Below are 17,165 nucleotides of genomic sequence, written 5' to 3' on the forward strand. Positions count from 1 at the left end.
ATCTCAGATTTCCAAGGATTCCTACTGTGAATGGCAGCAGGAATGACCTTGGGATTCACATTAATTCTAAAGCTAGATGAGGGGGATTAATTTCAAAACTGAAATTGATTTCAGATTTTGAATACTCTTGGAGGGAGTTAATTTGAAATTTGATTTCAAATTAATGGATGATTAATGCATTGATTGAAGTGCTAATGGATCCTTATTCGGAGCCATGATTTAAGCTCCTAATTAAGGGGAAAAGTAATGGGCGGCTGGCCATAGAGAGAGAGAGGAGGTTATGAAATTTGAAATCCAAATCAATGGCAATTAATACATTGAATTAGCATTAATTGGATTCCACCCATACATGGCCGGCGGCATCAAGGAGAGGGAGGGGATTGTGGAGGGAATTTCCCAAGGAGGAAAAAGGAATTAGGAAGGCTGTTACTAAATCCAATCTATTTTGAAATTAGATTGGGATCATGCATAATACCTTCCTAATTAGGAAATCCAAAATTGGAAAGAATTCAAAATTCAAAATTTGAATTATTTTCCCCTAATTTCTCGTAGGGTGAATATGGAAAGTCATTAACGTATTGAATTCACCATCATGTGGGGAATTGAAGGAGGGAGCTGGCGGCATGAGCTTGTGGTTGGGGGTGGTGCCGGGTTGGGTGGGAGATGAGGTAGAGAATTAACGGGTTGGCTTGGTAGGAAAGACGTTGTGGTGGTTTAGTTGGGAGATGGCCGGTGGTGGGGGATGTGGAGGTTGGCGGGTGTGGGAAGAATTGGACAAGATGTGGGAAAAGAAAATAAGAAGATAAAACAAACCACGAGTCGAGGACGCTTCCAACGACTGGCGGGTATTGCTTTTGCCCTCACCTTGGGCTTTCCATAGAACTCACACAGAGATCTAGGAGAGAAGAACTCACTAAGAGATCTTCAAGACGGAACTCACAAAGAGAACACAAGAGCCAAATTTTTTTCATTCAATAATCATCATCCCTCAATACAAGAAAGCTAGCCTATAAATAGGCCTCATGAAAAGAAAAATAACAAAGACTAAAATGCCCTTCGGGTTACAACACTACATGACCACCCATAAGGGTATAAAGGGAAAAACAACAATATAAAATAAACTAGTACAAAAACATATAAATAAATAACTAAAAAAAAATCGTAGCCGTTGATCTCCGATGTCCTCATCAAGAAGTCTCCCTACTAATTGCTTCACAATAAACAACCTACCTACTCCTACCTTAAAATTTAAGTTGCCAGTGCTTTCCATGACTAAGTCCTTAATCCATTGATTTGTTGTCACCTCAATCTGTTATTTACATCTTTTTGGACTACACTCAATTGCATAAGGGCTACAAATGTCATGACCCATCTAAGGAAAAACCTACATATCCAACATGTACTCTTTCATGATGCAATCTTTTTTTACCAAGCATTATCCTTTCAATCGAACTTAAAATTTCCATCAATTGTTCTTTCTCCGCTGATCCTTATATCATTCTCCAGCATCCGTCATGCTCTGCACAATCTCCGAACACCAAATTGACATATATTTTGGCACCGTGAGCAATAGCAACATGCCCAGATAAACCAACACGGGTACGTTTATCCTACTAAATACCTCCACTCCAAACTCATCGTAATCATTTCCATCCACCATCCTGCTTCCAACCTCCTCCCCCATGATCACATAGGAACCTCCACACCCAACCATACAACAAATGACAACTTGGGTCCCATACTAGATCACACAACTCAAATTGATCTTTAACCTTCTTCATGCCACTACAAACCCAAATCCAACCAACTATTCTTCATGCCACCACAAACCCAAATCCAACTAACTATTCTTCTACTATTAATGATCACAAATGGAAAGAAGTAGGTCTCAAGAATCCCAAACTTTGCTTGAATATGTTACATGATATTTAGTTTCATAGTTCTCAACTTAGAACATATTAGGCTGCAAAGGTCTCAAGAATTCCAAGCTTTGCTTGAATATGTTACATTCCCAACTTCGAACATATTAGGCTGTAAAGGGACATTTCAAATTAAATACAACTCCAACGACACCCTCGCATGCACAAGGCCCATTTTGTTGCATCAAGCTATAAGCATGACCTTCGTATTGATTATGACGAAATATTCAACCTTGTTGCAAAGAAGTCTGCCATTCGTTTTCTTCTCACCAAATCTTCAACACATGTTTGGATAGTAAATCAAGTAGATGTATCCAATGCTACACAACAAACTAAATGAGACGGTTTACATTGATCAATTGCAAGGCTTCCAATACTCTCAATTAAACCATGTTTGTCTTCTCAAGAAAGCTCTATATGATTTAAAGCAAGCTCCTTGCTAGAGGTTTGCTACATCTCTGGACATCTTCAATGACTTGGATTTACTCCTAGTATAGCCGATCTATCTCTATTCATTTACAAAAGCCATAAAGCCAAACTATACATTTTGATCCACATTGACAACATCATATTTACTAGCACTGATTACATTGCCATATTTGATTTTTTTTCCCAAGAATCTTTAAGGTACATTTCATTTGCACAATTTAGGCACCCTTTCTCATCTCGTTGGTATTCATGCAACCTCTACCCCCTACACCATCCCTAATATAACTTAAAATCTTCTCCACTGCTCATTTATGATCAATTGACAACCCCTCTTGAATCCTCTCACGACCAAATCTTCCTAACCTTGCATTCTACTCTTTGTTTTCACTGACCCGTCTCTATACTGCCATCTTATGAGATCAATATAATATCTGACCATCACTCGTTTTGATATATCCTTTACCATCAATCAATTATGTCAACTTATGAACTATCCTTTTGGTTTTCTTTTTTGACATCTCAAACAAATATTTAGATATCTTAAAGAAACACGTCATTATGGGCTACCCATACATTGTGGCAACCTATATCTCATAGCCTATTATGACCATTCTGTGTTGGTGATCATCAAGATCCAAAATCTAGAATGGGCGAATGCGCCTTTTGTGGCTAGAACCTCATATCTTGATGTGTGAAGGAACAAAGTTTTATATCTCATTTTTTACGGAAACATAGTACCGAGCACTTGCTGTAACTGTCACCAACATCATCTTGCTTCATCGTAACCAAAGGAATTCGGCATTCTATTACCTTAAGCAACTCCACTATACTAAGATACATATCGGGGCTTGCACTAGTCAATAATCCTATCTTTTATGCTTGCACCAAATACATAGAAATTAACCACAATTTCATCCGGTATTGCTTCAAAATGAAAGAAATTTCAGTCCACGATGTCTCCACCCAAGATAAATTTGCAAACTTTGTCAGCATGGCTCTCCAACTGCACGTTTCAGTATTCTAAGGGGCAAGTTGATGCTTCCATAGAACCATCATCTTATGAGGGGGTTGATAATAGTATAATACTACAAAGTATAATAATTAGATAATTAGAAGGTACAACCACATATTGTATTTTGCCCATCACAACTACAGATTAGTAACTTATGCAGCTAATCACAACCATCAGTCATCTAAGGAATCTGCTAATCCTAGCCACTCATTGCGTAGCGCAGCTGCCTTTCTGTATGCAATGTGTAATAAATAAGAATACTATTTTCTGCATGCTCCTTCCTCTACAATGTAATCCGTAATTGTTTTTTCATATCAATGGAGTTGATTTGAGAACATTGAGAGTTTAGTTTTGATTGTCATTGTTGGAAGAAATGATCATCATTTCTGTGCGGGCACTGATGAGATTTGACAACTCGAAGCTTTGAAAGATCAAATTAAACAATTTTGAAGGTATCAGGACATTTTATCATATTGGGGAGCTTATCTTTCAATCCTGAAAACTTGGGATTGCTAACATTTCCATGTGCGTACTGGTTAAACGTGTGATATGGGCCTTGTAATAAATCAAGTTGTTTGCAGTACAATTAAATGCAATATGATCTTTTGCTAGCTATTAATAGTGATTTGTTTTTCCATCATTCATGCCATATTTAACATACTTCGCCAATCCTGTATTTTGTCAATTATACATACATGTATATAAAATTTATTAGTTTTATGTATGCGCAGCATGTTTATTTTGTATGGTAATATTGCATTGCTTTTATGGCATTCATCAACATGTGCTGGCCAGGAAATTGTAAAAAAACTGGGCATCTTCGCATGGACATAAAAATTATTGTTTGACATTTAGCATGCTTTCCTAGCACTAGTCTATTGTGTTTTGTTGGTAGAGTATTAAGCATTCATTCCCCATAATTGGGCCAATTGGGCTCTAGGGCCTTCCAAATTATGCACCATTGACGAGAACTTACAAACTACATACAGCAGAAGAAAGGCATAATAGATTAGTAACATCTAAAGTGGAGGAAGTTTTCCCTCTTATTTTAGGAAAATTGGCCAAAATAGCCTTTTTGATATTACTTTTATCTCTCTAAATTTAAATTTTACAATGAAATCATTTGTCTACTTTATTTGTTGCTTACTTTATCTTTGTTTCATTTGTAATGTATTGATTCACAATGTGCAGAACAAGACAGTTTCTGTGTTTGAGACAACAATCCGGGTTCTTGGTGGTTTACTCTCTGCTCATCTTATTGCAAGTGATTATTCTACGGTATGCTATTTTTTGTGACACAATTTCATCAGTCATGCACTAATCTAAGGTTGTATTTGTGTCAGTTATTCCATTATTTGGTTCTAAGTGAATTTCTTCCTTGTGTTACTGTTTTAATTTGTTGTAGTTTATCATATTTTCTGAACCATATTTATTCATCCTTATGAGTTTGATTCCACTCGTTTCTGTTAAAATTGCATATTGTGTCAATAGTATTGCTGTAGAAAAGATTTGACTTTATCATATGTTAGTTTGGAAATGTGGGTGGTTGCTTATATACCTCAAACATGCCATAACTAATCCCAACATTAGCTGACATGATAAACACTCTACACTCTGTTCTGTCCATGAATCATGTATCTAGATTAACAAAAGCCTCACTTGCACAGGTTGTTTGCTCATTCCTGCAGATTGACTATCTGCCATATATCATATTTGTTAACGAAGGAGGCATAGATCCCCATTCTTATTTATAATATTTTAATGGTATCAATGGCATGTGGTGATGATATTCATGGCCTCAAGTATTCTTTTATTATTATATTTGCTTCTTAGATTCGAGCAATAATGAAGCCATGGACAAACAAATTGGGTTTGGTGAAAATGAGAATGAGATGAGTATGTGGCAGGGGTGGAACCAGCTATAATTTCAGGGGACGAGGGGGGGAGGGGGGAACTTAAGTAACTGTTATATATGTCAGGGGTCCAGGGGGCAGCGCTCCCTGGCGGGGTTCGACTTGCATTATTCCCTAACAATAACACATCTACTATTTCTATTTGTATTTGGTTCATCATTACCTAATAATAACACATCCACACAATGTATTTAATTATATTGGGGGCAATTGCCTAAAGATCATAGTATTTTAACATTTTTGGGGGGGGAGGGGGGCGCAAATGCCTAAAAACCCTTGTAATAAAGACTAAAAAATAGATTGAAGAGGGACAAATTATCTAAATAATAGTATAATGATTTTTTTTTCAAGGGGGGAATTGCCCTTGGTTCCGCCCCTGGTATGTGGTAAAATTAATCGATGTAGGAGTAACATTCTTCTTTTACATATATAATGAAAATTATACATATATAGTGAAATTGGTAATATTAGAGACGGAGAAAGGGATCTAAATGATCCCTTGACTTTTTATGAAGGACCAAAATGATCCTCAAATATATTAAATGACCATTTTGGTCCCACATGTCTTTAAAAATAAATCAAAATAGTTGCATTGTGGGACTATTTTCATTATTCTTTAAGGAGTTGAGTCAAAATGGTTCTTTAATATATTTGAACTGTTTTAGTCTTTCGTAAAGAGTCAAGGATCTATTTTATTCCTTTTCTCATTAGAGATGGTAAGACTGACACTTTTTAGAGGTAAGATAGTACAAAATAAATTTATGTTATTTGGTCATTTATAACAAAGGGATAAAGATACAATGGTAGGACATGTTAATAGAATTAATGTGAAAACAATATAAAAGAAAAGAGGTAGACTAAGATAATATTGCTGGAAGTTATCGCAAAGGGCTTGCGTAATTTATAGAGTTGGCACTTAATGTAGCATTCACTATCGTTAGCCTTTTGCAAATGATTTAGTGATTGGAGGGAGGATATGATCCCAAATTAGTTGATGCAAGGCGGTGGCTGTGGCTACTACTATTCCTGCTACAATTGTTGCTATTTATGTCTTATTTTTAGATGACTCACTATCATTCGCCTTTTGCAAAACGTTTTAGTGGGTTGGTTTTGTGTCTTTTACATTTCATCCTATTGAGTGTTACATGATATGCTACTCTAATTTATGCAAGCATGTTTGCACAACTTATGGTCCTATTACATTATTCTATTTATTTTCCTTCCTATTATTTTAAGTTGATCATTTTCGCTATCTTTCTTATTTGTGCATATGTTGTTTCTTGAATATACATGATTATGCATTGTTAATTTCTTTCCACCATCTTGTGGGCCTGCATAAACTTTGCCATGACTTGTACCATGTTACATTTCGTAGCACTTGTATTTTATCCGCAGAGTGAAGGCGAAGAGCTAAAATTTTGGCAATTTGGTTTTGGTGCAATCTGGAAGTTCAGGCATTTTAAACGTGAATTTGGTGAAGTGTTGTTGTTGTGGAAAAAACCATGGACTAAATATTGTTATACTTGAACACGTGAATACATTGTTATTGGTTTCATGCATTTTTGCGTCATCAGATTTGATAAACATGAGCATCGCACTGATTTTTCCTACTCTTTACTATTGGTATGAATATGCTCAATTGACCTGGAGCAACGATGAGGTTGATGCTATATGATTTTGAGGTCCGGGTTTTAATACTGAGACAACTTTTCAATGCAGGGAGTAAGGCTTTCAACCCTTTTTTGACCCAGCATTGACGAGGTCCACATGTGCTCATATGATCTTTTTTAACTATGTATATGCTAGGCCTTGCATTGATGGGAGCCAATGCATGGATTACAACCTTTATCCTATTATGTTTCACTTGCATCTTATTTCTTTAAGTCCAAATTCTCAATGGTGTGATTGTAGTCGCAAAGTCTCCTCCCAATGCTCTTGCTAAAGCGTAGTAATCATAGGAATTGAGCGTGCTTTATTTGCATCCTAATTCTCGTTGTTAGATTAGGGATTATTTTGAAGGCTACTACTTTGTATTGTTATATTTTCTTATTTATCTTGAAAACTTCGGAACTCCGAGCATGCGATTTCGCCTAAGTAAATTACCTCTTTATTTATTTTGAATCTTCGTTGAGGATTGCTCGTAACTTTATTCTAAAATTATTTTAATCGAAGAGTTGTGCAATGCCTAAATGAACCCATATGCATGTCATCTAAGTAGTCCTGCATCATAAGTTCGACTTTAAGATAATGGATGGATGCAAAACAGAAGATTTATCAGGAAGATCGTGCAAGTCCCATTTTTTAAAGCAATCATCAAATAATTTGCTTTCTTTTATATGATAACATAGAATTTAGTGTTCAAGTCCCTTCAGATCCAACGTAAAAAAATACAGTGGATTATGTCTGAAGGCAGCCAGAAGTTAGATTATCATTATTTTTATTATTTTTTGTGAATTTATCTCTCAACTTGCTCAAACATTTATCCTCTTTCTTTGGCAATTTCCACTTTGTGCATTACAAATATAATTTTGGCCAAATTCCAACCGTTCTGTATTAGCACTTAAAAGTACAATTTATTATTTTTCTTATGTGGATTAAACCCTTGAAATCTCAAGAATTCAGCTTTGAGGTTGCTTGTAATAAGTTTGATGGATTGTTTTTTATTTACATGTAATACTATAACCAAACTAACTAAAAGCTGCTTATGATGATATTACTGAGAAGGGTGCACGGTCATTAAAAAAGGACAAAGTTGCCCCATTGCTGAGATGAATTGTTTGATTTTATTCAATTGCAAATGACAGTTAATGAGCAGAAAGGCAAAAAGAGAATCCAAGCTGAGGAGCGACCATATGTGAATTTCTAGTCCCTGCAGAGATGAAAGTATTTCAAAGCTAGAAACCCTTACCAACTTAATCAAGAGAGGTTTCAGGAAAGCCTTTTTTCCTAGGTGATATAATTCGCCAAACTAGTCTCTTGTTGTCTGGCGATTCAGGCTTTGGAGGGTGATGGCTGTGGATAATTTCATACAAAAGATCTGAGTGGCCTCTTGTCTTTCACAACTCCTTTATTTACCTTTTCGCATTACCTATCATCTTTACTTTTTTATTTGAATTTATTTCAATGCTGTGGCCTAGAACAATACATATCATGCCTGCAGATGAGAGACAGAGGGGTGCACTTCAATGAAAACTGTGATAGTGTATAGCATGTGAACCTACTTTGATCCAGTATTTTCTTAATACAAATTTCATCCATCTTGTTTACCAAACTCATGCTTTTGTATTTATTTGAGAAGTCATACTTCTTTCATGGTTGAAATGAATCTGGAAAGAAATTTTATAGAATTAAAAGTTTGGTTGTTTTTTGTTTAATTATTAGGTTTCTGTCTTATCCAATGTCTTTGATTAATATTTACTAGTTTGTTTTTCTACTTGAAGATGCTTATTTTCTTAACTTCTTGGGACTTTTTCAGCACATGTCGTTTGTATGCAAAGATGGATACAGTGCTTCTTAAATCTTTATATTGTTGTATATGGAATACTTTATTTACTTTGCAATACTTTTTGATAGTTTAATTGCCAATAGACGCTTATATTAGTCTTTATTAAGAAAATGATTGGTTCAAGTCACTTTGTTTGTGGATACTGATGGGATTATTTTTGGACTCTATTGGAGGATATTCTGTGGACATTTTCTTGATTTTTAAGGAAATCTGAGAGCTTATGATGGGGGTATTTTTGATTTAATTATTGTGGAGCATCACTGGCGTACTCAGTGCACACATGCATAGCTTTTGGCGTCTTTTGAAACATTGAAACAGGGGGAGGGGCGGGGGTGGGGAGGGAGAGCGTTGTATTAAGAGAAGGTTCTGTTCTTGCTTTGTGATAAAATTCCTGAAACATTCTTTTAAGAAATTTGCCAATGAGCTAATTAATTCTGTGGTATATTTTACAGGAATTCCATTTGGATCGGTCAATCTTTTACAGGGTGTCGATGAACATGAAAGCCAGGCATGCTTATAAATTCTTCTGCTTTCTTGATTTCACTTGTCTTATTTCATAGTTGATTTTCTTATCTTAAGTAGTCTGCTTGAATCAATTATAAACCTGTAGTAAAATACTAGGTTTTTTCATATTTAATTTCTAGATTTTTTGTGTACTTTGCTTGAAGAGTGTTCTAAATTTAATATTATATTTCTGCTCCAGCATTTCCTCAAAAATGGCGTGGCGTGAAGTTCTGATCTAGTATGAGTACTGATGAATATGTTTCTTTGCATGCATGCTTTATATCTTCACTTAGACTTGTTTATCCATCTATAATCATTACTTCATTACTTCTTATTCTACATGGCTTGATTTTATTTGTGCTGGCAAGGGTTTTCATGTTTTAGTTGGTATTCTTGAGTTAAAACGCACCCTTGCATTGTTGATGCAATGACTTATCCTGTTAGTTGGTAGTGTTCAGGATTCCTGCGCCAAAATCAATTTGAAGCTATTTTAACATTCAGTTTGAATGTTTTTAGATAACATCAACAGCTGGTGGTGGTACTTTGACATTGGAATTTGGAGTGCTGAGTCGCCTTACTAATAATCCTAGTAAGTTTTGTGTGAAATTAATTTTCTTTGCTGACAATATATTTCTAACTCTTTTGCAATGACTTCAATTTCCTTTCTCAATTATTATTTTGTCTCCTCATCAAGAGTTTTAGTTATTATAGTGGGAGAAGGGGACAAATTGAATGGGCTCACCCTGGGCTATTCCCCAATAATGATGCCTTTCTATCATTCTTCATCATCTTATTCTTGATAGAGAATTTTTCTATTTTCAACATATTTGAAATATGTTATGATATAATATAACATAAAAATAACATTTTATTTTAAAGGACAAAAGTATTATTTCACTTTGAACTCAACAACAACATCAAGCCTTTATCCTGCTATGTGGGGTTGGCAACATGAATCCTTTTTCTTCATCGTGTCCTGTTAAGAGTCAAATTCTCCAAATCTAAAAAAATGTCATTTCTAATACTTCTAACTAAGACTTTTTAGGTCTACCTCTACCTTTCTTAACATAGGCCAAATCTAGTGCATCTACTCTTCTAATCATGTCATTGGAAGTCTAACATTTTATGTGACTAAATCATCCAAGGCAACTCTCTCTAATCTTATTTTTTTTCTATCATTCTTCATCATCTTATTCTTGATAGAGAATTTTTCTATTTTCAATATATTTGAAATATGTTATGATATAATATAACATAAAAATAACATTTTATTTTAAACACTACAGGAAAAATGCCCTAAACCGGCGGTTCTAACCGGCGGTTTTAGGACCGCCGGTAGTACCGGCGGCACCACCGGCGGTTTGGCCGTCGGATTTTAACGACGGCTGCACCGGTGATTTTGCAAATATAAGCCGCCGGTAAGGGCGGCGGTCCCTAAACCGACGGTAAGGGCGGCGGCACAAAAACCGCCGTAAAGCCGCCGGTAGTTAAAAAAACCGCCGGTTAATATAAGCTAACCGCCGGAAAAAACCGCTGGTTTTCGGCGTTTTTCCTGTAGTGAAAGGACAAAAGTATTATTTCACTTTGAACTCAACAACAACATCAAGCCTTTATCCTGCTATGTGAGGTTGGCAACATGAATCTTTTTTCTTCATTGTGTCCTGTTAAGAGTCAAATTCTCATCCAAATCTAAAAAAATGTCATTTCTAATACTTCTAACTAAGACTTTTTAGGTCTACCTCTACCTTTCTTAACATATGCCAAATCTAGTGCATCTACTCTTCTAATCATGTCATTGGAAGTCTAACATTTTTTGTGACTAAATCATCCAAGGTGACTCTCTCTAATCTTATTTGTCTTTGGAGCTACTCCAACCTCTTCGCGTATATACTCATTTCACATTTTGTCTCTAAGAGTAAAGTCACTCATCCACCTGAGCATCCTAATCTATGCAACTCTTTATTTTATGTTTCTCTTTTAATGACCAACATTTTACTGCATACAACATTGCAGGTCTCATCACTATCTTGTAGAATTTTCCTTTAAGTTTAGGGGTACTTTTCTATTACACAATGGGCCCGATGTATTCCTGCACTTCAACCATCCAACTTGAATCCTATTAATAATATCTCCATCTATTTCACCACTACTTTGAACAATAGACTAGAGATATCCAAAACATATACTTTTTTTAATGAATTGATCTTCCAAAATCACAATCCTCCCACTAGATCTATTACTACTAAAATTACACTCAATGTATTTGATTTTAGGTCTACTCAAACAAAAACTTTTAGACTCTAAGGTTGACATCCATAATTCAAGTTTTCCTTCAACTCTTTCTCTAGTCTAATGAACAAGAATAATATCATCAGCAAAAAGCATACACTAGGGTACATCCTCTTACAGTTGTCTAGTAAGAACATCCATGATTAAAGCAAAAAGTTATGGGCTTAAAGCTAATCCTTGTGTAATCCAACTAAAATAGGAAAATACTTGGTCAAACCACATTGTGTTTGAACACAAGTAACACATGCAATCATGCATACATATCCTAATGACTTAAATATAAACATTATTAACTCCTTTCTTTTCTAGAACATTCCAAAGCACTTCTTTTGGAACTTTATCATATGCTTTCTTTAAATCAATAAATATCATATGAAAATCTTTTTTATTCTCTCTATGCTTCTCCATCAAATTTCTCAATAAATGTATGTCTTCCATATTTGACCTACCCAACATGAATTCAAATTGATTTTGAGAAATATTAGTATCACATCATAACCTTTGCTCAATAACTCTCTCCCATAATTTTAATGTATGACACATTTATTGAATTTCTCTATAATTCGTACAATTTTGCGCATCACCTTTATTTTTAAAAATAGGAACCAATACACTCCACTCATCTGACATCTTTTTAGTTTTCAAAATAATATTAAAATATTTCATAAGCTAAGATATTTCTTTATCTCCTAAACGTTTCCACACTTCTATCATAATATCATCAGGTTCAACTATTTTTTTACACTTCATTTTCTTTAAAATCTCTTTAACTTCAGTTTTACTAATATGACGATAAAAATAAAAATCTCTTTAAACAATTTAGGGTGTTAAGGTCACCAAAGTCAATTGTATTATCACAATCTTCATTGAAAATCTTAACGAAATATCTCATCCATCCTTATTGAATTTTATCTTCTAAAAACACACTTTTTTTTAATCTTTAATGCACTTCATTTGAACTAAATACTTATCCTATCTTTTTGCTTGATTAACTTATGTATACATCTTTCACCCTCCGTAGTATTTAATCTCTTATATAAATTTTAAAAAATTAAATTCTTAATGTTACTTATTGCTTTCTTAAACTTTTTATGGGCCCTTTTTATCTTTCCTAATTTTTCGAGTTTTTACATATAAAACAATTTTTGTAACAAAGCTTTTTTTTTGATCTTTTGTTGCATATTCTATCAACTATTTTTACTATTAGGGGCTTTTCCTTTTGATACTCCATGCACTTACATTAAAATATCTTTAATATCACTAACTATTTTTTCACACATAACATTAGATTCCTCACGCACAGTTCAAATATTAAGATTTTAAATATACTCTAAAAAATATTTTTGTTAATATTCTTTAAAAGCCCTCATTTAATTTTAGGACAATATTTTACACTATTTTTCATATTTCATGCATTCATCTTAAAGTCCAAAACTAATAAGAGATGTTGAGTGCATAACTTTAACTCTGAATAACTTTATAATATTTGCAATCTAAATAATCTATTTTTTTATAAGAAAATAATTAATTTAAGTTTTACTAAATTCATTCTTATAAGTGATGAGATATTCATCTTTTTTTTAAATAATGTCTTAGCAATTACAAAATAATAAGTTAGTGCAAAATCTAATATGATCCTATCACCTATGATGCATCGACACGAACACGTCGACACGGACACGACACGACACGGACATGAGACACGGCATTTTTTTAAAATATAGGACACGGGTGCGGCGTGGACATGGCATAATAAATTTTTAATATAATATATAGAAATTAAGGTGACATTATATTAAAAATGACAAGCATAATAAATCAATTTCATGATAACTTGTTTAGCTTATAACACAAATATGTTTAATACAAAATGTCTAGTACAACCAAAAAAATATAAGCAAAAAACCATTTAGTACAACATGAAGGTCCAATTACTCAATAGAGGGAATAATAGAATTAGATTCAGAGGTTGATCTTTGGCCTTTAATATCATCATCATTGAATATCATTGCTTCCAACTCTGGTTTATCTAGAGAAAGATTTGCAACCTCCAATAATCCCATATCATCAAGGCACTCGAACCCATCTCCAGCAACATCCCACATCTTGTTATCACATGTCATATAAAGTGGGGTTTTTCTTGATAGAAGACGAAGATTTGTATGCATATAAGCTTAATCTTCAGCTCGTTGTGGAGTTATTTTATTCATCTTCATTGATTGAATAAATGAGTATGTGCTCTCCAATTTCTCTCACAACAGGAAGATGATGATACTTGAAGTTATTCTTGTTTTTAAAGTTCGTAAGTTATTTGTATGGAAAGATACCGGGCGATACCGAGCATGTACCGAGCGGTACCGAGCATGTACTAAGTGATACCTAGCGGTACCGAGCATGTACATTAGCTTTTTTTGGTAAGTTTCAAAAAATAACAATTAATATTTCAGACGTCGATGCCATTTATCAGTCATCGAGAGAGGATATGAAAATATCTTCACTGCCAAAAAGAAATGAAAATGAGAAAATTCAATGATTGGGAATTAAGTGCGGATATTGATTTGGTGTTGTGGATAGAAAATAAGAAATTTAGTTTAAATCCCGCAAAATACAAGAAATTATATTTAAAAAAATTCATAAAATATTTAAGTACATCCGCGTCCAATTTGCATTTAATATTTTTTAATCGGACATGTTTTCGGCGTATCTGACACGTGTTGGAGGAGTATCGGACAAGTGTCGTGTCGGACACGGTGTCGGACACTGCATGCCTCTTTGAGGAGAAGTGTCGGTGCATCATAGCCTATCACCTTCATTAATCTCTCTAAATTCATAGCCATCATGAATGCTTTTAAAATCTTTTACCACTCTACCAACATTGAATTGAATTTTGAACTTAATACCAAACAATGTTTTTTATTTTTCTATGCCATGAGATTTTTCTCTACACAATATAAATGATTGAATTTGATTAATTTTATTTTGGAGTGTTGGTTTCTAATAAGGGTAAATCCCTATTGTTAATTACATCATAATGAATTTAACTATTGAATTTTTTTTTTTGATTAAAATAGTGGTTGATATTTTTTTTATCAAAGCATTAGCTAACTTGATTTCAAATATTTGATTTTTAGAATTTAAAAAATGATTGGATCAACTTAGAATTTTTTATGAAAAACTTAGAGATTTTAAATACTATCTTATGTTGGCTTTATATTTTGAAATTAAATTTATGTCAAGTTGATATATTCTAACAACATAAGATTGAGGAAATAATTAGGAAGGTGAAAACTTATGATGTAACTATAAAAGAATATCACCTTTGAACCTTAAATCTATAAGGTGCTAACCATCAGTATGTAGTAATTCGAACCAAAATCTATTGAAAAGCATGAGATGTACGAACTTGAAACCTTACTTGAGATTAAGTTAGCTCTATTTCTGGGCTTGCAATACTATTTAAGATTAAGGTATCGTAAGGTGAGGTCCAAGAGTTTTCAATTGTCAAAGTTATTATGATAAGCAATTACAAACTTGATGTTTGGGCACAATTGGCGATAGATCTTGAAATTATCACAATAAGACAAATGCGGAGTAAAATATAATCCCATGGCTAATGTTTAGAAATTTCACAATGAGTTACCTTGCTCACTCACACTCAAGTAGGGCTTAGCGGAAGAAGGTCTTTAGCATACCCAACAATGCCATGAGGACGGTAGCAACCCCAATGGCCTTGAGCCACCGAAAGGTTGACGGTGGCAAGGATGGCGGGAATGGTTGACTGTCGAGGCTCTAATCGTAGTTTGGAAGTTGGCGGTCGATGACGCTCGCAGGAGTAGGTACAACTCGATCCAAATAATCTCCAACGGTGGCATCGTCTTCAAATCCCACGTCGAAGAACGGAGATCGTATGATGTTGAGATTTCCGTCGGCGTTTAATCAAAATCTGAATTTAATTTCAGATTTGATTAAGTTTGGAGGGAAATTTGATTTGAATTTTAAATTTCAAATCAAGGAATTAAGGCATTTAATGGGGATTAATGAGGGGGAGCCAAGGAGGGGGGCCGACGGCTTATAGAGAGAGAGGGAGGAGGTTTAAAACTTAAAACTAAAATTAATTTCAGGATTAAGTACATTGGGAGGGAAAAATTCTTCGAAATCAATTTTTAATTTCAAATCGGATGAGGCATTAAAGGAGCAATCAATGGGGAGGGAAAACCCTCATGGGGCCGGCGGCATGGTGTGAGGGGAGAGGGTGATGTGGGGAGTTACAAAGTTTCCAAAATAGAGAGTTCCACTTTATGGTGAAAATAAAGCTATCCAATCAAGCTATCCAATCTAATTGAAATTAGATTGAATGGCATTTCAGACTTTCCTAATATGACGTTTTGACAAATTTGGAAAGTTTGGAGCTTAAACAATTTTGAAATTCAAATTTGAATACGTGGGGGGAATTGGGGGAAGTGGCCGGTGGTGGGTGGTCGGGGAGGAGGTGGTGGAGGAGGGGTGGCCGGCGGCTAAGGGAGAGGCCGGCGGTTGATTCCCTTAGGTGGTCGGCGGGAGTAATTAGGGTTCGAATTGGGAATAAACGGGAGGGGAATTTGATGTTGGATGAGGATGAAGGAAGCATCGATAGAATGGAAACAAACTTAACCACGAGCCGCGGGCTTTTCCAACGACTGGTGGGCCTTGCGATTGCTCCCCTTGAGCTCTCTCCCTTCTCTAGCTCTCATGCAAGAAGAAGAAGAAACAAGATAGAAATTTTCATTCAAATAATCATTACCCTTTTACAAAGCATAAGACCACTATATATAGGTCTCAAATACAAAGAAATGAAAAGTACTCAAATGCCCTCTGGGCTACAATAAGACAACACTCCCCATAGGGGTAAACTAGGAAACGGAAATGCAAACTAAATAAAACCTAAAGTACATCAAAAGTAAAGACTCTGAATCGTAGCCGTCGATCTGCGCTGTCTCCGACGATACACATGCTTGAACCTCTGATCGATGTCCTCATCAAATTCGAACCAAAATCTATTGAAAAGCATGAGATGTAAGAACTTGAAACCTTACTTGAGATTAAGTTAGCTCTATTTCTGGGCTTGCAATCTTGTTTAGAATGGATAGCAAGCTAAAGCCACCTAAGAGCCTTTAAAATAATGCAGTATTAGTCTCAATTCATTTGTAATATAGGTTGCTCTATTTTGATTTTAAGAAAGAGGACTTAAAGCCTAAGCACTTAAACTAAGATGCCTGATTTTGAGGGTGCATATATGCTAACTCACCATACGATGTGATTGACAAGGCTATGCATATGATGTTATTTTTTTTGCCATCTAGTCCTTAAGATGAGGGATTTATATGTTTATATGACTCACATGACTATGCACATAATAGTTATTAGCTAAATACACTGAGTTTGATGTTGGTTGATTGGCATCCTCCTATGGATAAGCAATAAGTGAAATATCGAATTTCATACTAAAATCTATAGTGAGAATTTGCATTTCATATTGAATTTGCATGCTAAAATCTATATTGAATTTCATTTTAGTTTTGAATAGTTTACTTTTATTTTGTTAAGCTATGTAAGTT

At 34.7% G+C, this 17,165-nt stretch overlaps 1 protein-coding gene across 1 annotated transcript in view; it reads left to right on the plus strand.

Moving 5' to 3' along the window:
* LOC110099422 (alpha-mannosidase I MNS4) overlaps window positions 1-17,165 on the plus strand; it is a 54,715-nt gene that overhangs the window by 11,826 nt on the left and 25,724 nt on the right. The window contains exons 4-7 of the mRNA XM_020826564.2: window positions 4,552-4,638; window positions 6,669-6,727; window positions 9,097-9,286; window positions 9,799-9,871. Coding sequence (XP_020682223.1) covers window positions 4,552-4,638; window positions 6,669-6,727; window positions 9,097-9,286; window positions 9,799-9,871 — 409 coding nt within the window. The remainder of the gene's footprint in view (window positions 1-4,551; window positions 4,639-6,668; window positions 6,728-9,096; window positions 9,287-9,798; window positions 9,872-17,165) is intronic.

This window comes from Dendrobium catenatum, unplaced genomic scaffold, assembly GCF_001605985.2.
Source record: "Dendrobium catenatum unplaced genomic scaffold, ASM160598v2 fragScaff_scaffold_1022, whole genome shotgun sequence".
Classification (NCBI taxonomy): domain Eukaryota; kingdom Viridiplantae; phylum Streptophyta; class Magnoliopsida; order Asparagales; family Orchidaceae; genus Dendrobium; species Dendrobium catenatum.